The sequence below is a fragment of the Elephantulus edwardii genome, unplaced genomic scaffold (assembly GCF_000299155.1).
Source record: "Elephantulus edwardii isolate Elephantulus edwardi_28Jun2011 unplaced genomic scaffold, EleEdw1.0 scaffold00296, whole genome shotgun sequence".
NCBI classification, from domain to species: domain Eukaryota; kingdom Metazoa; phylum Chordata; class Mammalia; order Macroscelidea; family Macroscelididae; genus Elephantulus; species Elephantulus edwardii.
The window spans coordinates 1,194,361-1,220,339 of record NW_006400046.1 but is presented as its reverse complement, the minus strand read 5'-3'; the positions used below and the strand labels follow the sequence as shown (position 1 = coordinate 1,220,339).

Below are 25,979 nucleotides of genomic sequence, written 5' to 3'. Positions count from 1 at the left end.
CCACCAAAGGGCACGCTGAGGGACCCAAGCCTGATACACTTGGGGTTTTAGATCTGTCTTAGGGTCCATCTCCAGGCGGTTTTAGGGCTCCCCAGACCCAAGTTGGGGGTGGCCTCTGGCTTCTTTTCCAGACCTGAACTTGAGTTTGGGCATGGGGGAATCTAGGCACAAGGGAGCCCAACTCTGTGGGGCTAGTGGAGGGACTGGAGGCTTTTGTATATGAAGCAAAAGACAGCAGCATCTTGCAGAGGGCCTCGAGGAAGACCCACGGGTGACATCCCGCACCCCCACATCACGGAAGGCAGCGCTCTATGCTTGGGCGAGCACCCAGAATAGGGTTCAGATGTTGTGAGCCCTCCAGGCTATTAGGGTCTGGCTGTGAACCCTGCCCCACCTTCACAATGTTCATAAACAAGATATCCTAACAAGCTGTGATCTCCCACTCCCACTTTGCTATTCATAAACAAGGTGCTGGGAGCTCCAGGAGTTATAATGTATTAAAATGACCTGTTTATTACTATGGGGGTTACATTGTATTAAAACTTGTTTATGGCTCTGTGAATGGATGCCCTAAGGGAGGGAGAGGTGTGGCCAGACATGGGGGGGGGCTTTGGGACCCTAAAGGATCCTTTTCTGTCCTCAGTCCCTTTGGATCTCAGTCTTCCCAGCTGACAAAAGGGCTCCTCTGCTCTGTCCTGGGCTATTTCAAGGGTAACACAAGTGTAACCATCAAGTCCTGTGTGCAAAAGCTACAGAAACGTTTACTGCTGTCATTTAGGAATTCTAGTGGTGCCTGAGTTAAGTGCTTGGCTTCCAGTCAAAAGATTAACAGTTTGGACCCTCCAGTCACTTCTAAGGGAGCTCTGTGGCAAGAAACTGCACTGTAATCCCAAAGACACGAAGTTTGAGGCCACCAGCTGTTCTGTGGCAAAAAGATGGGCAGTCTCCTCCCATGCAATTAACTGCCTCTGAAAACCCACTGGAAGTCAGCTAAGGGTGGGTTCTGCCTCTATGGTGTATAACAACAGTCACTTCCTAGGGCAAAGACCATGTCATTCTGCTTTTAAGAGAAAGTCTTCAGAACTCTGGTAAATCAGCTGTCCTGTGACTATGAGTTGGAATCAATTGAAGGTAGTGTTTTTTGTGTTTTTTTTTTTCTGGGGGCATGTTATTTGCCCCATTTTTCCAGGCTGGGGGCAGATAGATGGTCAGTACCTAATAGCAGTGGGCTGAGTTACTGAGAATCAGAGGATTCCTCTCTCTCTCCCTTAAGCCTCCTCACTCTGTGCTGCACCCCCACTTCCACCACCTGAGAAGCCATCAAGGGTTTGGGGGAACATTCAACCTGTCGGTGAGTTTGGGCAACACAGGCAAACCATCGACCGTTGAGTGGACCCCGAGACCTGGAACTTCCGTCCGCCTGTCACAATGGTTACCTCAACCATACCTTGAGATATGGGGGGTGTGCAGGGAAGCCAGCTGGGACCAGGGACCCCCACAAAGAACACACCCCTCCTCTAGGCACAGCGAAGGTCACAATCAACATTCATTGTTGTCGGTGGGTTGTGATGACGGAGGCCAGACCCACCGGGGGATGAATGTCACTGTGGCCGAGACAGACAGCCTGGAGGGGGGCAGGGGACAGGACACCACGAGGCTTCCCCACATCTCTCAGCTCATCCCATACCTGACTTCCAGTCTCTTAACCCATTGGGGATAGTCAGGTTTGGGTGTCCTAAAGGACCTGGATTGGATTTGGGAAGGAAATGCTACAGCATGAATGGGGGCAAAACAGGGAGGCAGGGCGGCAGAAAAGCTGTCCTGAGAGCAAGGTCTGTCCTGAGAGGCTCAGTGAAGTATCCTGAGTGAATGACGATCGAAGGAAGGACTGCGGTTCCTGGGAACGTGTTTGTCCTCCTGGCACCCACGGATCTGAGACCTGCCTTGTCCTCTGCACCCCTCACATAGGCTGGTCTCTGCACTTGGAAGTCTGTGGCAGCCTAGGAAATATTTTCTAACCTCAGGTGGAGAAGTTGGGAACCTCTTTGACCAGAGGAGTCAGAGGCAGTGGGTAGGGTGGGGATCCCCCATTAGCCTGTTCTGCAATGTCCCCAGGGCTGTCTGACCTTGGTTTCTCCCCTCCCCTCCCCCCATAGGGCAAGAATCAGCTCACCTCTGAAACCAGAGGCTATCCCCCATCCAGAGTCTGCTAAACATCAGAACCCCCCTCAAGGGCCCATGATCCCTCACCTCCTCCCCCGCCCATCTTCTAGATACCTCCAGGCTGTTTCAGGGTAGGATTCCCAGCCCCCTGCAGCTTGGGCTGGCCTTAGCCAGGAAGGAAGGTAGCCAGGCAACATGCCCCCTGGACATGTGAGTTCAGGTGGGGCTCTCCCCTGCAGCCTGCATCTTGTCACAGGTGCAAGCCCCCTGTGGATTTAGGGAGCCTCCCTCAGCTCACTCCTCCCCCCCTCACACCCCCCCCTGGAGGAAGAGGAGGCAAGGGCCCCGCCCAGACTCCCAGGCTCCAGGGTGGGGCAGAGAGGAAGGGGTAAGGGGCTGAGCTGCTGCAGGCAGGGCTGCTTCTCTCTCTGTCCCTCTGCCTCACCCCCAGCCATGGGGACCTTCAACTTGTGGACAGACTACCTGGGCTTGGCAAGCCTGGTGGGGGCTCTGCGTGAGGAAGAGGAGGAGCCCAAGACCAGGCTGAACCCCCAGCCAGAGCCGGTGCCAGATCCAGTGGATCCGAGACCCAGCCCGGAACCCTCGCTGACTCCTGAACGCCTGTGTTCCTTCTGCAAGCACAACGGCGAGTCCCGGGCCATCTACCAGTCCCACATGCTCAAGGACGAGGCTGGCCGCGTGCTGTGCCCCATCCTGCGAGATTATGTGTGCCCGCAGTGTGGTGCCACCCGGGAGCGTGCCCACACCCGCCGCTTCTGCCCGCTCACTAGCCAGGGCTACACCTCTGTCTACAGCTACACCACCCGCAACTCTGCTGGCAAGAAGCTCACCCGGCCGGACAAGCCGAAGACGCAGGACGCAGGGCATCGCCGAGGAGGTGGCTCAGGTGGCTGGGGCCGGGGGTGCCATCGGGGGGCCTGGAGCTGGGCATTCTTGGGCATGGGATTCTACTCCTCTGGGTCTTTGTGATTGAGATTGACCCCGGGCCCAACACTGGAGGGTGGCACAGGAGGTGAGGCAGAAGGATCCGCATAGAGAATTTAGAATAGCATTCTAGAAGTGGTTCTAGAAGTGTATTCTGTGTGGAAAAGTTGGGGCCACATTTGCTGTGTGTCCTTTGACTAATCACGCTCCCTCTCTGGGCTAATGCAGTAAAATGCTACCCTTTTCCAGCGTTGGGGGACCTGACTTCTGCCAGTTCAGTCAGGCCCAGGGAAGCTCTGAACCATTCCTTAGATTCACACATTTGCTACACAGTTTGTATGTCTGTCTTGTGTGGGGCGCTGGGCCCAGCTAGCAGTGAAGAGGCAGAGGAGAGGGCTGCTGTTACCATGCGGGGTGATAGGTGCTGGGTGGGGAGCCCAGGGCAGGGATCTCTGGAGAAGGTGCCTCCTGGATGCCTCATGTGGTCAACTGGTGGACAGGGAAGTGGGGATGAGTGTGCATGCTTCCAGTGGGACAGCAGAGCCTATTTGGACATTCAGTGAAATTCAGCATGCTAGTGTGTCTAGGCGAGTGTGTGTACGTCCGTGTGTGTGTGTGTGTGTGTGTGTGTGTGGTGTGTCAGAGATTTTAGGGGTAACCAAGTGGTGTAAAGGGCCTTACAGTCCCCTTAAATAGGGTAGACTTGGACACTGGGAAGCCATGGGAAAGGAGAGGCCAGAGATCTGATACATGTGTCAGCAGAAGACTAGAAGCTGCTGGACAGACAGACAGTAGAACCCCAAGGGGAGGGCTGGAAAGGTCAGAGTCTCCTAGGTGGAGGGAGGAGGGCATGTGTGTGTGTCTGTGTGTGTGGGGCTAGAAAGGTGGTCAGAATCTCATTGGTGGAGGGGTGTGTGTGGGGGGGGGGCGGGAAGAAGGTCAGAATCTCCTAGGTTGAGGCTGTGTGTGTGTGTGAATAGGGCTGGAAGGGTGGTCAAAATCTCCTAGGTGGAGGCTGTGTGTGTGTGTGTGTGTGTGTGTGTGTGTAAACACATACTGAGCTACCCCTAGGCTTTTTCCAGACTCATCTGGGATTTTTTAAAAGAGGACCCTTAACTTTTAACGCATTGCGGTGGTTGGAACTGACTCCTGACTGAGTCCAGCAGGTTTTTAGATGCTATACATCGGCATGGGAGTGAGCTCTTGGTTCAGTGGCAGGAGCTACACTGCCAGTCCCAAAAGCATGTGGTCTGAATCTACCAGCTGCTCTGCAGTCTCCTCCTGTGTGATTTAATGCCTTTGAACGCCAGCTGGAGGGTCAGCTCTGCGTTAGTTCTGACTGGATGGTATGCAACAACAAATCACATGACATCAGAGGAGACTTCCTTACCTTTCTTCCAAGGAGCTGCTAGTGGATTTGAACCACCAGAGAGGCACTGCCTTGGGCTAGTAGGGCACTTCCCCAAGCTCTACATGACCAGAGCTTCTTTAAATTCACTTTAGCAGCTTTAATTTCCGTAGGGGCTGGTTAGGCCCTGTTAGGCCCTTTCCCCTCCCAAAGTTGTGCCTTGTGTTGTGACATGAATGAGACGCTGTCTAAGAGCTGTTATTTCTCCTTGTGAGGTTTGATGAAAGGAGCCCTGGTAGTGTGGTAGGTTAGGCATTGGGCTGATAACTGAAAGGTCAGAGGTTCAAATCCAGTTGATCATCAGAAGGAAGCTGTGGGAGGCACCCTGCTTTCCCGTGGTGTCCTATGGGACAGTGCTACTCCAGCCTGTAGGGGTTACCCTTAGTAGGAATCACTGCCCAGAGAGTGAGAGGTTTGATGAGGTCTGGAAGCAGAGGGATCCTAGGATGATGGTCTCAGAATGCCCCTTTTCCCCTAAATGCCAACTTTTTTCGAGGGACCTGGGTAAGGTAGGGTGGGCTAGGGGAGTCTTTCCCTTCTGTTGACCTGGACAGATGGCCTGCAGCCTTTGTGGTCACTTAATCTGTGAGCCTCTGGCTTTGGGTCCCAGGAGGAGGTCCTGCTCCAGGCACCCCTGGGCTTGCTATTCCACGAGCAGTCCCCAGGTGGCGTCAGAGCCCAGGCAGTGCTGAGGTCTTCCCACCTTCTCAGGGCGTGTTAAATCATCTTTTTCTCTTTTGCTTTTCTCTCCTCCCTTTTAAAATCCAGGTTCCAAAGGTGCCAGGAAATCTTCAGGACCCTCGCCTTCTTCCTACAGTCCCTCCACTTCCGCCTAGGAGGCCGGCACAAGGAGGACCCCGGAGCCCTGCTTTCATCAGGGGATGGGGGACCCAGGCTGGATTGGAGGGAAGGTCTGGGTTGAGGCCACAGGGGCTTTTGGGGAGCAAAGTCTGACAGTGTAGTTGAAACAGCTCCTGTGGGGAAGGGTACCTTCCTACCCACCCACCCAACTGCCAGCCCTGGCTTGTTCTGTTCACACACGTGGAGTTTGTGTTCAATAAACGCCTTATCAACAGAGCAGTGTTACAAAGGCCTTCTTGGGACTGGGGATCTGGGGTTTGGGCTGGGGGAACCTGGAGGACCTCTTTGCTGTCCTGGTGGCACTATGTGCTGCCCAGACCTGTACTTTTTACCTGCTGTCTGGATTTTGTCAGCTGGATCTGTACCCATAAGCTGTGCCTGCGATTCGGCAGGGGGAGGGGGCCCTGGAGGCAGTCGTGGGGTCCTGGGAAGTGGTTCAGCTAGGGTTCTGAGAACATCCTCAGTTACCATGAAATTAGCTTTGGGGGCTGTTTGTGTTTTGTGACCCCATATGTCCTCTAACACCCAGAAACGGATGGAATCCCACAGCAGAGGTAAGAGTGCTGGTGTGGGTGAGACGCAGTGTAGCTGGACTCGGAGCTGTCCCTCTCACAGAGAATGCTGGTCATGGGGGGTCCCAGGGACAACGCAGACAGGCCTCGGGCAGCTCAGAGCAAGGACAGGACACACTGGGAGTAGGGAACGTCCCCGGGGCTTTGGACTGTCAGGTGGGAGAGGGCGCTGTGGCAGTGGCTTGGGGGTCTGCTTAGGCAGAGGGGAGGGGGCACATCTGTCCAGTTCTCTGTTAGGTGAAGTGCTGTGCCTCTCGACACACCTCCTGCCAAGTTGACGGGAGCCGTGGTGGGCAGCTGGCCGGCTGTGGTCTCTCCATTTCCCTCTCCAGTCCACATCTGGCGCTGGAGCCTGGCTCCACCCACTGTCTCATCTCCCTGGAGATCTATGGTTGGCAGGTCCCCCCTGCTCTTAGCTTTTCCTGTTCAGTAGGACTGGGTGAGTTGGAGTGGGAGTGGGTGCCCAGCCTGCAGCTTAGGCATGAAACAGAGAGAGGGCAGGGCAGACAGCAGCCCCAGGTTCTCTGAGTCCTGGAGGAGAAATGGAGCAGGAGGTCCTGGCCACACCCTTCTTTGGGGGGCTATGGGAAGGCTTCTGGATGGGTGTGGAGTGCCCCTCAGGAACAGACAGGAGCTGCCTGCCAGGATGGATTCCTTCCAGCTCACGGTGAGGCCAGTTTGTATAGGGAGACCACCAGTTACCACATCTCTTGCCCCACGGGTGTGAGTGTCCCCGAGTACTCGCACGTGCACACACACACGCCACCCGAGCCCCCAGGCCTGTGTCCAGGAAGGCTGGGGAAGTACATCACGAGGAGGGGGGCTGTTTGTCCACCCCCACAACACAGAAGAGAAAGATGAGGCGTTCGGGTCGCAGGCAGAACATAAAGAACCAAACAGTACTCTTGGAACTTGTTATGAGAATCATTTATTAATGGTCATCCTGGACTGGGGCGAAAGCAAATTTGGAGAAAGGCAAAGATAATGCCAACAAAGGGAGCCTTTACCCTGCAGTAAAGCAACAAATTCTGAATTGCTATCACCTCAGCAAAGGAGGTGCAATCTGCAAACCAACATGAACCTTACAGGCTACTGCGAGGCGCCTGCAGGTGGCACAGGTGTCCCTTTCCTCAGGACATCTGTGACCTCTGTCTGGGAAAGTGGGGGAGGGGGAACTTAGAACACTGAAAGGAACCGGAACACGGAGCCCTCCCCCAGGCAGCTGCAGACTGTTTCCAGCTGTTCAGCAGAACTCAGGGAACTTGTCTGGCCTGGCCTGTATCCACAGAGGAAGCACGCTGTCCAGGCTGGCTGGCAGGAAGCAGCCCTACCCGTCCCTCCAGGGCTCCCCTCGCGGGAGGGTCCCTGCCCCCTTGGAGGCATAGGGTGCAGGCCCCTTTCCTGTGGGCTTCCCCTTCCGGTTGCCAAGACGCCGGAGGGCTTCCAGGTCCCGGTGGGCACTCATGATCAGCCGGCTGTGGAGAAGGGGGCGCAGGGGCCAGGCTGTGGGAGAGGAGCCCACACGCTCGTCCTCACACCCACAAGCCTGCTCTCGCTCGCTCTCTCTGACACACACACACACACACACACACACACACACACACACACACACGGTACATTCCTGCACGTCACACTCACGCGCACACACGTGCACAGATGCACACACCCTTGTAAACGTACACGATGCAAAAGCACACGCTTTCTCACTGCACACTTGCTCTTCCACACTCATGTGCACCCCCAGATGACACCGTGGGCTGACTGCCCTCACCACTCAGGAACTTGATACTTGGCGACATGTCAGCGCAAAGGAATGGGGACCGGAGCACGAGGACGCAGTTCAGAGGCCCCTCCCTGCCCTGGCAGTCTGTGCCTCTGGGTGCTCCTGGGTCTCCCTCCCTTGGGACTGTCCCCAGGTCCCCAACCCACCCCCCAGATGGGGGAGACCGCCCCTCACTTGAGATTGGAGAGCTCCATGACGAGGCCACACACAGTGCCTGTTGCGTCCTCCAGCTCAGGAGTCTCGAAGGCCTGGATCTGTGACTTGGGGTTCCTGTGGGTGGAGCGGAGGACAGGCTTGACCTGGAGTAGGGCTGCCTGCCGGAACGCAATGCCGTTTTGAAGAGCCTTTCTGGGGCCTTGAGGCAGGCTCGTTCTCCCACATACTCACGCTGCCGTTCTCTGCTGGGGCAGCTCCCTGGTCGCACATGGCTGACACTATTGTAGCTCCTTGACCTCGCAATCCACGGCTGCCCCCCTCGACCCAGTCACCTTCCTGGTCTCTGCCCCCAGCCCCGCACGGCCTGGGCCTGGGAGTGGTGTTACCATCTCAACACGCCAGTGGCCACTGAGTGAATTCTGACTCCTGGTGACCCCTGTGCTCCAGAGTAGAACTGGACTCCCCAAGGTTTCAAAGCAGCCCCACAGGCCTTTCTTCTGAAGCACCCTGGGTTCACTCAAAAGCTGCTGTGCAGTCGATCAGCGCTTCACCACTGGTCTCGACACAGGGCACAGGGCACAGCTCTACTTGAAGCCTGCTGCTTTAGCCACAGAAATGCCAGTTCTCTTCCATGTCTCATCTCCCCAGGTGCTTGGCTGCCCCAGGCCATGTCTTACCCTGCCTTGATTCAGCAACCTGGCTCCAGAACTCTCTCAGGGCTCCAGCCACCATCCGTGCTGGGGGCACCACACAGGGAGGAAGCAGACTCGGACACAGATCTGCAGGCTCCCTGCCCTCTGCAATGAGGGTGCACTCTGGCTTCCGGCCTCAGGTCCCCCCGTGTCAGTGGTGGGTAGTGTGTGTGTGTGTGTGTGTGTGTGTGTGTGTGTGTGTGTGTGTAGCAGGGAGCATGGGCACCACAGATACTAGCTGCCAACCTGTGAACGAGCAGGAAATATAAGGCACCACTGCCCCACATCTCCAGGAGCAAGAGAAGGGACAGAGAGTGAAGCCATGGGTTGTGGACCTGGGCTCCCTGACAGATCTTGGCCTTGAATAACAGATGAGCCACAGGCCCTGAAGAGAGGGAAGTTCAAGTACAAGGTGAAAGGAGAGGGTGGCAGAGGGCTGAGAGCCATGCACTGGGGGAAGGATGCTCTGAGGAAGGGGTGCACTGAAGACCCTTTATATCCTGCAGCTTGCAGGAGCAGGAGGTGATTGGCCCCGGCACAAGCCAAGTGGGGGTAGTGACCAGGGCTGGGAGTTGCTGGGGTGGTCCAGCCAATGGCTTAGCCCCACCTTAATCCCCTTGCCCTCAGGGAAAAGTTCTAGACTATCTTCCCAGCAAACCACCCATATGTACATACAAATGCAAAAAAGCAAGTACTATCCCAGGGGGTACCATCCCAGGGGGAACTATCCCAGGGGGTACCATCCCAGGGGGAACTATCCCAGGGGGTACCATCCCAGGGGGTACCATCCCAGGGGGGTACCATCCCAGGGGGGTACCATCCCAGGGGGAACCATCCCAGGGGGAACCATCCCAGGGGGTACCATCCCAGGGGGAACCATCCTGGGGGGTACCATCCCAGGGGGTGCCATCCTGGGGATACGATCCCAGGGGTCCCAGGAGGGAGAAGTTGGCTGGGTGAGGATGGCTGGATGCTAGTCCTGTGCTGGGAGCAGGGAATACCCTGTTTGGAAAATGGGCTCAGTTCTTAGTTGGTTTGGGAAGCTGAGGCGTATTGAGGAGGACCTCAGGCCAGCGCTGCATCATGGTCGGTAGAATGGAGCCCACGGGGTAGGTGTGAGAAGGCGCCAATGGGGTCTGAAGAGTCAGGAGGGTGGTGACCCCAGGATGAGAGGTGGCCTTGTGCTACGCCTACCTGGGCTGGCCTGAGGTGACGGAGGCTCCACTGGCAGGTGGGCTGGTGCCAGGACAGCAGAGTCTCCGTATGCTACCCAGAGGAGATGAGTCTTTTACCTAGAAAGAGAACACAGGTGAGGTCTGGATGAAGCGGGAGAAGGGTCCCCGGCTCAGGGTGCCGAGACCAGGGTTTCCGGCAGAGGAAAGCCTTTGTGAAAGAGCTGCTTGCTGTTCCTCTGTGCCTGTCACCTGTCTTGATCCCTCTATTTGCTGGCTTGTCACCCTGTCCCATAGTCCTGCCCCCTCAGCAGGCTCCTCTGTGGGTCCTACTGGTCCCAATGACACAGTCACTACTGGGGTGATCAAGCAAGCCACTGCTTCCAGTCTCTGGATAGGGTAGCGGGGCCCACACAGGGCATCTGGCAGCAGTGTTCCAGAAACATCACAGTCAAAAGGAAGACGTTATTAACCTTGGCCAGACAGGAAGCGCATGTATTATCAGGAAAAGATTTTGCAAATATATTGCAACAGAAAAAAATTGCATAATTAATAGAGAAGAAAACTGATAAACCCTGAAAAGTTTAAGTTTCTAAATGTCAACTGAGGTTTTAATTTCCTGGAAAATGTCAAGCTCGCTCACAGAGAGGACACAAGTCCCTCTAAGAAATTGAGGCGGAGGCGGTCGGGTAGTGGGGGCATCAGTTGCTTCTGGAAAGGACAAAGCCTGGGGCGGGGGCTTGCTAAAAGGATGTCTTTCTTAACTGGAAAGACGGGGTGAAAGACTTGAGTCACTAGTGCAAAGGAGCCCTGGATCCCTAAACCACCAAGAACTGCCTGGGGAGCAACACTACTCACACGAACAAGACGAACAAACAGCCCCAATATCTGTCCACAGAAAGCTGACACGTGACCTGGTCACATGATGGGATGGTTCTCAGACATAAAAAAGTAAGGATGCACCAATTCACACTCCATCGTGACTGAGGCCTGAAAACACTGAAGGCCACACGCTATATAGTTTCCACCATGGGAAACCCTCCAGAATGGACAGAAAATAGACTGCTGGCTGCCAGGGACTGAGGAAGAGAAGGGGAGCTACTACCAGGCAAGGATTGTCTTCAAGTGATAAATATCCAGATCTATGACTGGACTGTGATGATGGCTGAGTCAACAATCACGACTTTATTACAAACTACTGAACAGTGCATTCAGAATCGAGATTTCACAGCATGAAAATGACACCAGCAAAAGAGCTCTTTAAAGTGTTTAAAAAAACAGAAAGATGCCACTTGGAGGATTGAGACGTAGGGTGATCCAGACCCTGGTGTTTTTAATTGCCTCTTCTGCACAAAAAAATCAGAGCTCTGGTGGCAAAGTCTGTTTAGTGCTGTGCTGCTAAATCAAGAGGCTGCATCTCGCTGAGCTCTGGTGGTCCAGTGGGAAGCAGCTGCACTGCAATCCCAGAGGTGAGCAGTTCAAATCCACCAGACGCTGAGCTGAAGGAGGGATAATCTCCTCCTGTACCAGTTAGATCTGATTTGATGATACACATGCACAAAAATTATATCTCTATATATCTATATATGTATATATATATGTATATATGTGTGTGTGTATATATTTTTTTTTTTTTAAAGAGGCTGTGGCTCTGGTGGCCTAGTGGCAGGAAGCTGTACTGCAATCCTAGAGATGCAGGGTTCAAATCCACCAGATGCTCAGCTGGAGGACGGACAAGCTCCTCCTGTACCAGTCAGATCCGATTTGATGGTACACACACGCACACACAAAATAATAAAATAAAATAATAAAAAAAGAGGCTGCATCTAAGGTGGTTCAAATCCTTCTGGAGAAAGATGGGCAGTCTCTCTCTCTTTTTGATTCACAGCCTTGGAAACCCTGTGGAGGCTCACTGAGGGCGCTGAGTGAAAAAGCGTGCAGACAATGCATAAGGGAGACTCTGGAATTAGGCAGTTCCGCTGCCACAGTGAATTGCGCTCCTACTGCAAAGGTTAGGTGTCTCCAGGAGCTAGAAGCTATCCGCATCTCTTGCCTTTTTATTCCATTCTTGCAGCCACTGCTTTAGCCATCTTATTGATGGTCTTCCTCTCTTACTGACCCTTTACTTTTCCTGGCACGCTGTCATCCAGGAACTGATCTGTCCTGTTGGTGGTGGTGCTGTTGAGTCAATGACCCAGAGACCCTGTGAACAACAGATCTGAACTCTGTCCTGTCCTGTGCCACCTTCACACTTCCTGATATAGTAGAATCCATTGCGGCGGTCACCGTGTCAATCCACCTGGTTGATGATCTTCCTCTCCTTCAGTGACCCTTCACCCTTCCCAGCATCATGAACTTCTCCAGGGAACAGCACCTCCCAGCAACACGGCCGAAGTATGGGAGGCACAGACTCATCATTCTTGCCTCTAAAGAGCACTCCGGCCGCATCCTCCCCAAGACATATTTGTTTGTCCTCTTGGCCATCCATGGGGTGTTCTGTGCTCTTCTCCAACACCACAGCTCAAAGGCATCATTTTTTCTTCATCATCCTTAATCACTGTCTTGCTCTCAGATGCACAGCAAGTGATCAGAAAGACCATGGCCTGAAGACGCACCTTAGTTCTTCAAACAAATATTGTTACTCCTCGATAATTTGGAGAGGTCCCTAACTGCAGACTTTCCCAGTGCACCACATCTCCTGATTTCCTGTCTGCTGGTATCAAAGGTGTTAACTGTGGATCTGAGTAAGATGAAGTTGTTGACAGTTTCAATTTTTTCTCCATCTATCATGATGCTACCTATAGGTCCAGTAGTTAGAATCCTTGTTTTATTAACACTGATGCAATCCATATTGAAGGCTGTATTCTTTCATCTTCTGAAACAAGTGGTTCAAGGTCTCCTCACTTTCAGTAAGCAACATTGTGTTGTCTGCACAACACAGATTATTGATGAAATCTCCCTCCGATCCTGATGCCTCATACCTCTTCATAGAGTAATCTGGCTTCTTGAATAATTTGTTCCGCATACAGACTGAATAGGTATGGAGAAGGAATACAATGCTGATGCACTCCCTTTGGAATTTTAAACCACGTAAGTGTTCCTTTTTTTTTTTTACTGTAGTCTTCAATATGGGTTAAAGCTCAACATCAAGAAGACAAAGATTCTCACCATTGGGTCAATTGGCAACATCATGATAGATGAAAAGATTAAGGGTGTTAGCAATTATAGCATGCTCAGATCCACAATCAACACTCTTAACATCAGCAGTCAGGAAATCAAAAGATGAATTGCATTAGGAAAATCTACTGTCATGGACCTCTTCAGAGTGCGGAAGAGCAATGATGTCAGTCTAGATACAAAGGTGTGCCTAATCCAGGCCATGGTCTTCTCAATTACTTGTTATGCTTCAGAGAGTTGGACAATGACTAAGGATGACAGAAGAATAATAGATGCCTTCGAGTTGTGGTGCTGGAGAAGAGTCTTGAACATACCATGGACTGCCAAGAAAACAAATAGGTCTGTCTTGGAGAAGGTGAAGCCAAGTCTCTCTTTGGAGGCTAGGATTTTGAAGCTCTGCCTCACTTACTTTGAGCACGTGACCAGGAGAGTTTGGTCCTTGAAGAAGGACATCATGCTTGGAAGGGTGGACAGAGAGCACAGGAGAGAGAGAGATCCCAGATGAGATAGTTTGATACAGTAACTGGGGCAATGGGAGTTGGTGTGTCAGAATTAGTGAGACTGGCTCAGGACAGGGAAGGGTTCAGAGCTTCTGTACATAGAGTCGCTATACATCACAGGCAACTCAATGGCACATAACAACAATAACATGTATGACAGGTTTGAAAGCAGGAGTGGCATCCACTTTTTAAATAGCATACCTCTGGAAACTATGAACTTTTTGATAAATGTCAATAGTTGTAGAAGGGTTTCAGACCTTTTGCTCATAGGGTCACAATGAGTTGCGTTCAACCCAAAGGCAACCAACAACAACAAATGTTCCCCTGCTCGGATGGTACAACAGCCTCCTGGTCTAGGTGTAGGTTTTGCATGAGTACAATTAAGTGCTCTGGGATTCCCATTCTTCACAATGTCAGCCACAACTTGTTATGATCCACACAGTCAAATGCCTTTGTATAGTCAATAAAGCAGACATTCTTCTGGTATTCTTTACTTTCAGCCAGGATCCATCTGATATCAGCAACAGTATTCCTGGTGTCACAGCCTCTTCTAAATCCTCCTTGAGCTTCTGGCAGTTCCCCATCTGTGTACTGTTCTAGTTTTTGAATCATCTTCAGCAGTATTTTGCTTGCATGATTTTTAAAAAAATTATTATTTTTTATTATTTGTGTGTGTGTGTGTGTGTGTGTGTGTGTACTGTCAAATCAGATCTGACTGGTACAGGAGGAGATTGCCCCTCCTTCCTCGGCAGAGCATCTGGTGGATTCGAACCGTGCGTCCCTGGGATTGCAGTGCAGCTTCTTGCCACTAGGCCACCAGAGCTCCCCTGCTTGCATGATTTGAGACTAAGTTTTGTCATCTTCGCTTTTTTTGAGCATTCTAACTGTACATCTTCAAAAATGCAGTAGTAGTTTCCTGTGGGAGCGGGGAGGTGCCAATGGTCTGGCATGCCAGTCAATGTCAATGCCAGGGACGCTGCTCTGCACTCTCTACATCCTCTGTGTGTGGGATGCCCTCACCACAGAGAAGAATCTGGACACAAACATCAGCAAGGCTGAAGAAGTAGAGAAGCTGCACTCTAGAATAAGGCTGTGTGTGTGTGTGGACTGGCCAACTCCATCAGGTAGGTGACTTTGTGATTTAAGATCCAATTAAGTTATTTAACTATAGAACTCTCCTTGCCATGAGAGATGGGATCCAACAGCCCCCACAAGGTAAGCACTTTTTTCACCCCTTATTTTCCACAGGGAGACACACTGTTAATCTGAAGGCCATGCATCTTTAGCAGTTCGAATCCACCAATGGCTCAGCAGGAGAAAGACGAGGAATCTCCTATGGTGTGATTTACAGCCTCCAGGATTTACTGGACGGTCAGCTGTGAGTCAGTTCCAACCTGATGACAATGAATTTATTATACAGCCTTTCCTTTCCCTCAGTTTACATGAGTCACTGTACCAAAAGCTGGCTGACACGGAACCATTTCAAAAAGTAGCACATGATCAAGAACCATGGGTAATGAAAGCCACTTCACTTGAAGGCACTGGCAAAAGTAAGGTCCCATGAATTGACGAGAGGTGTTTCAGCAAACAGACGCAGCCCTAGACATGCTCATCAGTCTATACCAAGAAAACGGGAAGATATCTACTTGGCCAATTGACTGGAAGAAATCCATACTTGCCCCCATTCCAAAAAAGATGATCCAAAACAGTACAGAAATTGAACAATATCATTAAAATTACACACAAGTCAATTTTTGTTGAAGATTAGTTAAAAGTGGCTGAATAGTCCATCAATAGTGGAAATTCAAGATGGATTCAGAAGTGGGACATGGAATTGGTGGTATCATTGATTATGTCAGACTGATCCTAATGAAAGCAGAGAATTGCATAAAAAAGTGTTTGTGTTTTACTGACTATTCAAAGGCCCTGCACGACGTAGATGATAACAGGTTATAGCTAACACTGAGAAGAATGGGAATCCCAGAACAATTAATTGTGTTCATGACAAATGTATACAGAGACCAAGGTGTAATTGTCCAAACAGAACAAAGGAACACTGTGTGGTTTAAAACCAGGAAAGGTATACATTAGGGTGGTTATCATTTCTCCACACTTACTCAGTCTGTACAGTGAGCAAGTAATTCAAGAAGCTGGACTATTTGAAAAAGAATGTGACATCCAGATTGAAGAAAGACTGACTTACCAACAACCTGTGTTACACAGATGACACAACCTTGCTTGAAAGTGCAACCTGCAGAAAGCGCAGAAGACTTGAAACACCTGCTGCAGAAGATCAAAGACTGTAGCCCTCAATAGGGATTGTATCACAGCATCAAGAAAACGAAAATCTCACCACTGGACCAACAGATACCATGGTGATAAGATGAAGATAAGATTGAAGTTGTTGAGAGTTCATTTCACTTGGATCCACAATTAACACCAGTCAAGAAATCACGACATGTTGCTCTGGGAAAATCTTCTGTCAAGGTACTCTTTATAAAAGTGGGAATGGAGGGGAGCCCTGGTGGCCTAGTGGCAAGGACCTGCAACTACAATCCCAGAGGCACACAGTTCGAATCCACCAGATGCTCTGCCGGGGAAGGAGGGACAATTTCCTCCTGTACCAGTCAGATCTGATTTGACGGTACACTCACACAAAAATAAATAAAATAAAAAAAAGTGGGAATTGGGCAAGGATATCAGTTTAGATACTAAGGTGCTCCTGATCTAAGACAGTATTTTCAATTGCTTCCTATGCATCTGAAAACTGGACAGTGAATAAGGATGACAGAAGAATTAATGCCTCTGAATTGTGGTGTTGGAGAAGAATATGAAATATCTCACGGATTACCAAAAGAACAAACAAATCTCCCTTGGAGGAAGCACAACCGTAAGTATATCCTTAGAGGCCAGATGGTAGAACTTCGTCTCACATACATTGGGTATGTTGTCCAGGAGGGGGCCAGTCCTTGAGAGGGGAAACTGGAAAAGAAAGAGGGTCAGAGAAAGAGAGGAAGACCCTGATACAGCTCGAGCATAGTGGGGATCGTAAGGACAGTGCAGGAGAGGGGGAAGTTTTGCTCTGTTGTTGACAGGGGAGCTATGAGGTGTAGTTGACTCAATGGTACCTAACAACAAAAGCATTGTGTATCTATCATCTAATTGCTGATTTCCCTTCTCTTTCCTCCCTATCTCTGCTAACTGTCAAGGAATATTTTTTTGGTTGTAAACTTTTATCTTTTTTTCTAACAATGTATTCATAAAATATTTGTCCTTTAGAGTTTAAGTGATTCATATAATGTCCTCCAAGTTCATCCAGACTATATTGTTTTGTGACTCTTTACTATTATTTAATGTGGGTATATACCACAGTTGTTGTTTGGACCAGTTTATTCTGTGAGCAAATATGACATGACAAATCTCATGCTTGCATGTACTGGGAACATCTAAAACAGGCTTGCATCAAGATTAAGAGAGGAAGTCAGGAAAACCTTTTTGAACGGCTTCTCTTCTGGGAGGTGTAAGTGGTTTGTTTAGGAGGCTCATCTAAAGATGGGTGGTTTGAACCCACCCAGTAGCTCTGTGGAAGAAAGGCTTGGTGAACTACATCCAAAAAGGTTATAGCCAAGAAACCCCTATGGGACAGCTTTACTCTGTAACATATGGGGTTACCATGAGTCCAGGGCCCACCTAACGACACCTAAGAGGTTCTAGGCTGATTTCAAGAAACCATCGCCTGCTAAGTCTGGCAGAAACAGCTGTTTTGCTGAATACTGAGTGGGCATAAAAAGCCCAACTGCCAATTCAAAAGTTAACCTGCAGACTTTGGAAAAAAAACCCTGTCTGGCTCCTGAGTTTTACCCACCCAGACAGCTAGAAAATTTCCTTCTTATTCACATTTGGTTTGACACCTGATAAAGGCAGACTCACTGCAGAAAAAAGAAACACTTGGACAATGAGCCCCATACCTAGCTGGCCGAGGGGAGGCCACTGTCTTCTGTCACTCACCCATTTAATTCACAAGACCGCAGGAATACTCCCTGAAGCCACACCCTTGCTTTACCTCTCAATTCTGTATCTGTGACTATCTATTTCGTTGCCCATATCAAAAGTCTCTCAAATCAAAGAAAACCTGTAAGCAAGATGAATGACTCTCTCTCTTCTGGCACTCTTGATAGGAGAAGGAAACTTTAATACTGTTTGCTGTTGTTGTTATGTGTTGTCTAGTGGACACTGACTCGTAGCTGACCCTCCAGTAGGTTTTCAGAGGGAGTAAACTGCACAGGAGGAGGGAGACTCGTCCACCTTTCTCCCAAAGATCAGCTGGTGGACTCAAATCACAAGACTCTGGGTTGGTAGTGCAACTCCTTAACACCAGGCCACTAGCACTCTCTGCAAGTAATACTATATATAACCTGTCTTCACTACTGGAAGGATGTAGCCTTATCAGGTCTTGGGAGGAGCTCCCTGCTCCTGGTTCCCATTTCTTTACCTTTTGTGTTTTACAGTGCACAGAAATAAATGATGTCTTTTGACTTTTTGCAACTACAGTGGTTATTATTTTCTCTCCTACAACAAGGCCCAAGCTCCAGTCTCCTTATTCCCTTAAAGCAGCAGCTTTGAGAAGACAACAGCAAACTTTATCAGAGGGAACTCCGGCTTCTGCCACTGCTGTGCCATCTCCCAGACTGCTCCTCCCCTGATGCCAGGTGAGGACGTGATGCTGAGGTCCAGGGTCACCGTAACCTGCCACCAGGAAGATGGCAGTCACTGCGCTCTTAACACGAGCTGCTCCCAAGGACTCCTATCCGCACATGGGGAAACTGGGCATGGCCCAGTCTTCCCATGGGAACCTGCTCAGTGACTGAGCCGCCCTGACTTGCTCAGGAACGCCCAGTGTCAAAACAAACGCACACCCAAATGGTGGTGGCCTGGCCAGAGCCCCCTGCTGGCCCACACCTGAGCCCTGCAGACCAGTTTTCTTGATTTTTCTGAAACGTGAGCAGGGAGACGGAAATGGGACTACGGCCTCAGCTGTGTTGTGTTCTGTGGCGACATAACTGTCTGCTGTTGAAGCTTCACGGCATTTAGACGGCTGCATTTTTTGGAAACAGATCACCAGGCCCTTTCTTCCTAGACTCCTCTGAATTGACTTCAACTTCCAGCTTTTCAGTTAGCAGCCAATTTTTGTACCGCTCAGGACTCTGTTCTTTGAAAAATAAGAGTTCATTAAGCACGGAATCACACAGAACAAAATGTTCTCCCTTGGAGAGGCAGGTGGGGTCCATAACCTCAAGTCTGATTTGCTCTCTGCACAGAACAGGCACTCCATAAACAGGTGCTGAACGACTAGATTTTTTTTTAACGTCTCCACAGAACCAGGCTGATGTGTAAAAAGAGAAAGAGCTCCATGTTCCAGGGCAGTGTGGTTAAGGTGCAGCTTCTGAACTAGGTGAGTTGGAAGTGGGCCCAGCATTCTCTGCTCACGGCTGTGTCACCTGGAGCAGGTATCCGACCCCTTCAGTCTCCCGGCTGCACCCAATGTGTGGCAAGAGCACTGTCTATGTCCTTGGATGAGGCTGCTAAGCTCAGGTGGGCTCAGATGCTCTAACCACCAGGGATGCTGCACTTTCTGAAACAAGGTGGACACCTGTCCTGACAGGTGTGCAGAGACGGCTGGCACTGACTCAGAAGCTGCAAAAGGAAACACCTGGGCAATTTGCCCACTGCCCTGCCAGGCAGGTAGGTCCCAGAGGAACAGAGCCTTAAATCTCAGTGGTGAAATAAAATATATGTGTGTGCACACTCCTCCCTCAACTGCCAGTGACTTCTATGTTACAGCAACACCATGTATACAGAGTAGAACTGTTAGGATTTTCACTGCTATTTGTAATTATGTTCTCTTTTATTCGTCTATTTTAAAGTAGTTAGTTAGTAGACTCATATGAGAACCCTCAGTAAACTAATCATGAACTCACTATCAAGGAAGTGATTTCAATGCACAGACCTCTTTACTGGGTTTCCGAAGCTGTAAATATCAGAGGAGACCGCCCATCCTTCTACTGTGGAGGGACTGGTGGACGTGACTTGCTGGCCACGTGTGGTCCTCAGGTCTGCAGCACACTTATTATGGTCTATGTCACCAAAGCTCACTAAATGAGTACATGTTCTAGCTGTTTGGAATGACATCCTTACCCAGGTCCATTTAGGGGCTGGCCAGGGAGAAATGCTAAAGGGTGGACGGTCAGCCCAAGAGAGTACCATCTGGGGCTCAGAGAATAACTTCTCTTCCAAGATGGGCCCATCAAAGGCAGGTCTGACCTTTCCAGAAAATCACTTAGTCCTTACTCAAGTTGTGACGCCTTAAGGAATGTGTGGTGTAGGTGGGACCCTGAACACACTGCCCCACTCTCTCTACCATGAGTAATTTGGGAGGGGATTCCTGACCGTCTGGCCCGTGCTGGGAGTCAGGCTGGACTCGGGGAAGCTCTTACCTGCTCAGGGGGAGCTTCCAAGTCAGGAGCATCCAGGGCATTCTGTATTTGGCTGTCAGGCAGGAAGTCGAGGTCTATGGGTGAGGAACACCCCCAGATGGCCTGGTGTGCTGGGCTAGGAGCAGTGTGGGCCCCAGGCTCCTGGGACAGACCGTCTACTTCTCTGTGGTCAGGCAGGCTAGCGGCTTGGAGGGACTGGCCATGCCCCGGAGGCTCAGGGTCCCGCAGGCTCTCGATGCCTGGCTCCGCTGCTTTTCCACCCACAGGCTCCACAGAAAGCAGTGCACATGTGTACTCTGGCCCCTCCTGGGTGAGGTCTGGCAATGGCTTCAGATCTACACCTATTCTTACTTCTGGGGCGAGGGGGCTGGAGTTGCCAGCACCCACTGTAGGCTCCTGGTTTTCATGATGAGGAGCTGGGGAGGTGGCAAGAAGCTCTGGGGTGTGGCTGCGGGGTTCAGCTTCCAGTCCTGCCTCGATGTGGCCCCCAGCAGCCTCTGAGGAATGAGGCAGAGCCCCACTTCCATCTGGGCCTTGTCTGTCCAACTTGGCCACTTCTGGATCCCTTACTGGTGGCGCTGTGGGACCTGTGCACCTGTCTGCAATGACGACAACAGGCTCATTGGGAATGGGCACCTGTGGTTGATTTGGGCACCCCTGGGTGGCAGACCTAGGCTCTGGGAACAGAGACACAGGGCTCAGTTCTGGAGCAGGGGTAGGGGCAGGACCAGAGCCTGGGGTACTTGGGTCACCTTCTCCTTCCTCCGGGGGGCCTCCCCTGTGTAGCTCCTTATCCTCACACTCACTGCTTAGAGGCCCATTCTGCCCAGGACCCCCTTCTGCCAGACCTTGCTCTGTGCCAGGTCTGCTGTTTCTCTGAGATTCCACTAGGAGGCTGGATTCTAAGGCACTGTTTCCACTATTCAGAACACAGGTCCCTGATTCTGACAGCTGCTCCTGGCTGGCCCTCTCTGGAGTAGAAGGCACAGTCCCTCTGCTTGGGGAGTTATCGCTGGATGTCAGGTGCACTGAGGTCCCACTGCACGGCACTGGTACTAGGGGGAGCTGGCTGCACTGTTCAGGGTGGACAACAGCAGCTTTTGCCTGGTTTTCCAAGAGAGCTAGCCCCAGGGATCCCCGAAGTGGCTGGCTTCCTGCCTCAGGGGCACTGGGCTCCTGCAGCAATTCCTGTGGAGAGAAAAAGTCTTAGGCTAGGGCCCTCATGAATCCACCCTTCATTTAGGAAGATTGTTCTAGTCCTTACTGTTCTTGTCTCAAGTCTCAGTCTGTGGATGCCCACGCTCCACCCACACTCTGCACTGAGTCACCAGGTGAGTTTGTGCTGAGGGCCGGAGGCTGCTGGGAGCCAGGAGCCCCATCCCACCAGCCCCCTGTCCAGCCAGGCGCCCCGTCCCACCAGCTCCTGTCCAGCCAGGCGCCCCATCCCACCAGCCCCCTGTCCAGCCAGGCAGCTCTCAGGCTCTGGTCACACCTCGGCAGTTTCCTGGTTTTGAGCAGGGGCCTCAGCTACGTAATAAGATGTGACCAGTGAGGGAGGCTGGAGGAAGTTAAAGGGGACCACCATGTGCCATTTTGGCAGTTTCCTGTGAGTTTGTGATTATGTCAAGATAAATTAAAAACTAAATAAAGAAGGCATCCCTAATAATAAGTTCTCTCTATGGGGGGCACCTTCAATGTGTCCACTATCCCATCTCCTCAGCACTGGACTTTGTGCCTGGCACTGAGAAGGCACACAGGAAGTGTTGCTGGAATGACTCTTCAAAGTCTGAGCTGTGGACTCGTGTGTGTATGTAAACCGCCCAGGTCTGCAGCAGTATCAGCAATCAAGATGCAGCAGGGGGACTGTCAGACTTCTGTACATGTGCTCACAAGAATCAAACTGTGGGACAAGCCAAGTGTCCACCAGCAGAAGAAGGGACAGCCCAGTGAGCGACAAGATGCAGCCGCAGATTACAAGCACGACAAAGGAATAAAGCTCCAGTATGTGCTCTGACGAGGATCCTCAAAAACATCCCACTGAGGGAAAGACATCAGATTCGAAAGGTCACATGTTACAGGATTCCATCTACCTGCTCCAGCCGGACCATGAGGCAGGCTCACACAGCCAGGGGCTGGGGACAGTGAGGTACACAGAGGGACTGCTAATGGGAGTAGGTGTCTTTGAGTGATGACAGAGTTCTGAAACGGTTGCATAACACTGTGAATATAATTCACACCACAGAATGGTACACCAAAAGAAATGGTTAAAATGGGAAATGTTAAAGCTTTAGCATAACAGAAGTTTTTAAACAAGCAAATATAAAGAATAAAAAGTGCACAGTTAACACTGGGCAGTACTGTGTGCTGGGCGCTGTGCTGACTTCTTCAGACAGCACCTCGCTAAGTCCTGGCACAACTTCCTGAGGGCATTTCTGTCGTTATCTCTGCACCACAAGGTACACTGAGGGCTGGAGAGTGGCACAGCTGGTACTCAAGCTCTCCTGCATGAAAAAATCCAACTATGCACTCTCCACAGCTCCCACAACTGTGATACATCAGCTGCAAAGAAAGAGCTTCACCAAGGAGGGACTGGGGTCTGACGGGCACTGGGCCCACCTTATAGTTACCAGAGCAGGGATGGTGCTGGGGGAGGGTGTGGACTGCAGACTCTGGACCACTGAAGGGCACAGGACACGGCCTGGTCCCTCAGTTCAGTGAAACGGGCAACCAGCTTGCTGAGTCACATACATCTTCAATCAACCACCCACACTCCCTTCCTCTGTAACATTGTGACTGGGGTGAAAGTTTATAAACTGGTTTTGCACTCAACAGTTCATCCATTTGTTCTGTGACACTGACTGAATTCTCACAATGCAACAGCCTACTTTCCCACTTCCTCCCTGCTTCTGCCTTTCTAAGCTTTACCGAGGGCAAATGCTGCCAGTTTTGAGCGGTAAGGTTGACTATTCTAATTAGTGGTGTTACAGTTCATGTTAATAGTTCTCTCACACTACCACTTTATAAAACTAAACACAAAACTTTTTGAGATAATTGCTGAGTCGCATGCAGCTGTAAGTAAGAAGTAACAGAGAAGTTGGTGTAGGCTTGACACGTTATCCCTCAGGAGAAACATCCCTGTAGTTGCTGGGAGGATGGTCTGCTGAGCTCCCACCACTTCTCACCCGGCTGCCTAATCAAGCCTTGGGTTCAGAGAGACCCCTGGGGAATGGTGTCTCTCTCGAAACTCCTCACAGGGCACCCCCTCCCTATCCTGGGTGCACAGTCAATGCTCTGCCTGTCACAGGCTCCTGGCCAACTCTCATACTGTTTCTGTGCCCAGTGGAGAGATGATGGAGTCTTTCAAATACTGCACAAGTGAGGTGCATGCAGACCGACAGCCCTGCACTGTGACCTGTGGGAAGACCTGCTGGCTGCAGCAGAAAGAAGCCCACGACTGCCACCGTCCTAGCTGGACTGCTTCTCTCTGTGAATCAAGTGTTATTCCACCTACCGCCTGTGGATGATATGCGTAAGTCATGCTTCTGTCGGTAACTCCAGGCCTGGCTCCATAACAGTTAATATCATAACACTGATAACATAATATTGGCCTTGCTGTACTTTAAGCAACTCATTCTGACTTCCCATTTGACTTGTACTCATGTGGTGTGTGTCTGTGTTAAAAACTCTCATTACCATCAAGCTGGAAGTAACTCATAGCTGACGCTCCAGCAGGTTTTCTGAGGCTAAAAACAAATCACATGGGAGGAGGCTGCCCATCTTTCTCCTGAAGGGCTGCTGGTGGATTCGAGCTGCTGGAGAGATGCACGCAGCCCGCCTCTGGCTTAGTTACTATCACAACTCCCTGCAGACTGGGCTACCAGGGATCCCTCTGTATTTGTTAAGTTCTACACCATCCAATCACTCACATAGTCTTTTTCTGGATCTCCCAGTCAAGACCTTGAAGAGTTCTAACACGTCAGGACCCCTCCTGCCGCTCTTTCATAGCATACTCCCTCCTCACATGCAATCCCATCAACAGCCCGAGTCTAGTCTCTATCGTCATCATTTCAAATGGAATCAGACAGCAGGTGACCCTTGGCTCTTTCCACTCAACACAAAGTCCTGGAGACTCGTCTCGTCATGCACATCTCTAATTCTCCCTTTCAACTGCTCTGTAGTGTGGCTGAAATCGTCACTGCTGAAGGACATCGGTGGTGTTTCCAGTTTGGGGGACATTAGAAATACAGCTGCTGTGAACATTTAACAGGCCCCAGTGTACACCTTCAACTTCAGAGCATATTGTAAGCCCCTCAAATCACACGAAAGCCCCTCCAAGGAAAAGGGGTAGAAAACGGCTGTCTTTCTCAGTGCTCCTATGTCCATGCCCTCTGGGGAAAAGGCTCTGGCTGGGACCCGTGTGGTGTGGGCACAACTGTCCTGAACACCGTGAACAGGCCTTTGAGCTCCCAGCCTGGCACCTCCACAGACAACTGCAGTGGATGCCTTGAAAATAAGGAGAGGGGACTGAGAACATAGGTCTGATGCCCAAGAAAACAAGGTTAACCTCAGCGAACAGGAGAGTCACAGCGGCTCCCGCGGCTGCACCAGAGGCGGTGCTCTGCCTGGCTCAGCGTGGCTCATCGGAGGACCTTACCAGGTTGAAGGTCCCACTCTCATTGTCTTCTTCCTTTTTCTTTGTTTTTCTTGTCACAGTTTTCTGGGGTTTTGCAAACTGGGGGACAAACTTTCCAACTGAGTTCTGTAAAGCAAACACAATGAGAACAGAACAGCAATTTGTTAAGGGAGGGATTAGGACGTCAAGGAAAAAAAAATCATTTCCTTTCTTGTAGCTTCAAATGTGGCCCTTGCACACTTCTCAGTCTGTCAGCAGACAAGCTGGCAGCTGTTAACAATGAAAAGAAGCAGAAAACGTGGACTTACAGGAAAGTAGTGTTGCCCATGCATACAAAAGCTTACCTGGGAGAGAGGGAAGGGGGCTGGATCCTTTTCCGGCTGCCCTAGAAGCCTGGAGGGACCCTCTGTTGCTCCATCAGGAATGCTGGGAGAAGACAGAATTGAGGAGGATCTGGGTTCAGAGAACAAACTCTGAAAGAAAAGCTGAGCCCAGGACCCTCAGGGAGATGGAGTAACACAGTCAGTGCCAACAAGGGCTCACGCACCGCAGCAGATGTGGGAAGGAGCAGGACCAAGCAGTGTTCACTGTCACACACAGCGCCACTGTGAGTCAGAACCAACTGCACGGCAGCAAGGGTAACTCCAGCAAGGTCCCCGAGAAGGAGGACCTGGAGCCTCCTGCCGCTGCGTGGACTCTGATTCTAGTGACCCTACGGGACACGTGGGTTCCTGAGGCTGTAATCTAGGGAAGCAGATTGTCACATCTTTCTCCTGGGGAACGCCTGGTGGGTTTGAAACGCTGAACTTTTGGTTAACAATCTAGTGCTTTTACCCTTTTGGCCATCAGGACTCTTCATGACCCTAGAATATGTGCTGAACAAAGCAGAGGTGGGGGATGTTAGTGCCCTGGGTGATATTTGCTACAAAGAAAAAAATACAGAGTTCCACCTCTAGAATATAAGCTATCTGGTCTGGGAAAATATTGACTTCATCCCCTATGATTGCAGGAAGCAGGCCCAAAAGCAAGAACAGGGGCTTCCACGTGGACACAAGTTCCAGAGAAAGAAATCTGGTACAAGAAACACTTTATTCAGGGAGCTCTGGTGGCCTAGTGGCAAGATGCTGCACTGCAATCTCAGAGGTGGTTGTTGTTGTTATGTGCCATCCAGTCCCTTCCGATTCATAGTAACCCTATGCACAAGAGCTCTAAATGCCATTCTAGCCTGTGCCAACCTCGCTGTCTCAAACACATTCATTCCCACCACTCCACTCACAGAATCGATCCATTTCATAGAGGGTCTTCCTCTCCTGCACCGTCCCTCCACCCTCCCAAACATGATGTCCCTCTCCAAGGACCAGTCCCTCCTTGCAACATGCCCAAAGAATGTCAGACGAAGCTTCAGAGTCCTTGACTCCAGGGA

The 25,979-nt window shown here is 50.9% G+C and overlaps 2 protein-coding genes across 2 annotated transcripts in view; one reads left to right on the top strand and one right to left on the bottom strand.

Annotated features, from left to right (window-relative positions):
* Positions 1–2,616: 2,616 nt before the first annotated feature.
* NANOS3 (nanos homolog 3 (Drosophila)) lies at positions 2,617–5,352 on the top strand. The gene is made up of 2 exons (XM_006900780.1): positions 2,617–3,070; positions 5,285–5,352. Exons 1-2 carry the CDS (start codon positions 2,617–2,619, stop codon positions 5,350–5,352), a joined length of 522 nt encoding a protein of 173 aa, XP_006900842.1.
* A 1,924-nt stretch (positions 5,353–7,276) lies between these two features.
* Positions 7,277–25,979, bottom strand: part of LOC102860206 (chromosome unknown open reading frame, human C19orf57) — a 51,821-nt gene continuing 33,118 nt past the window's right edge. The window contains exons 5-10 of the mRNA XM_006900821.1: positions 24,901–24,982; positions 24,578–24,682; positions 19,924–21,111; positions 9,775–9,872; positions 7,907–8,002; positions 7,277–7,424 (exon numbers count right to left, since the gene is read on the bottom strand). Coding sequence (XP_006900883.1) covers positions 7,277–7,424; positions 7,907–8,002; positions 9,775–9,872; positions 19,924–21,111; positions 24,578–24,682; positions 24,901–24,982 — 1,717 coding nt within the window. The remainder of the gene's footprint in view (positions 7,425–7,906; positions 8,003–9,774; positions 9,873–19,923; positions 21,112–24,577; positions 24,683–24,900; positions 24,983–25,979) is intronic.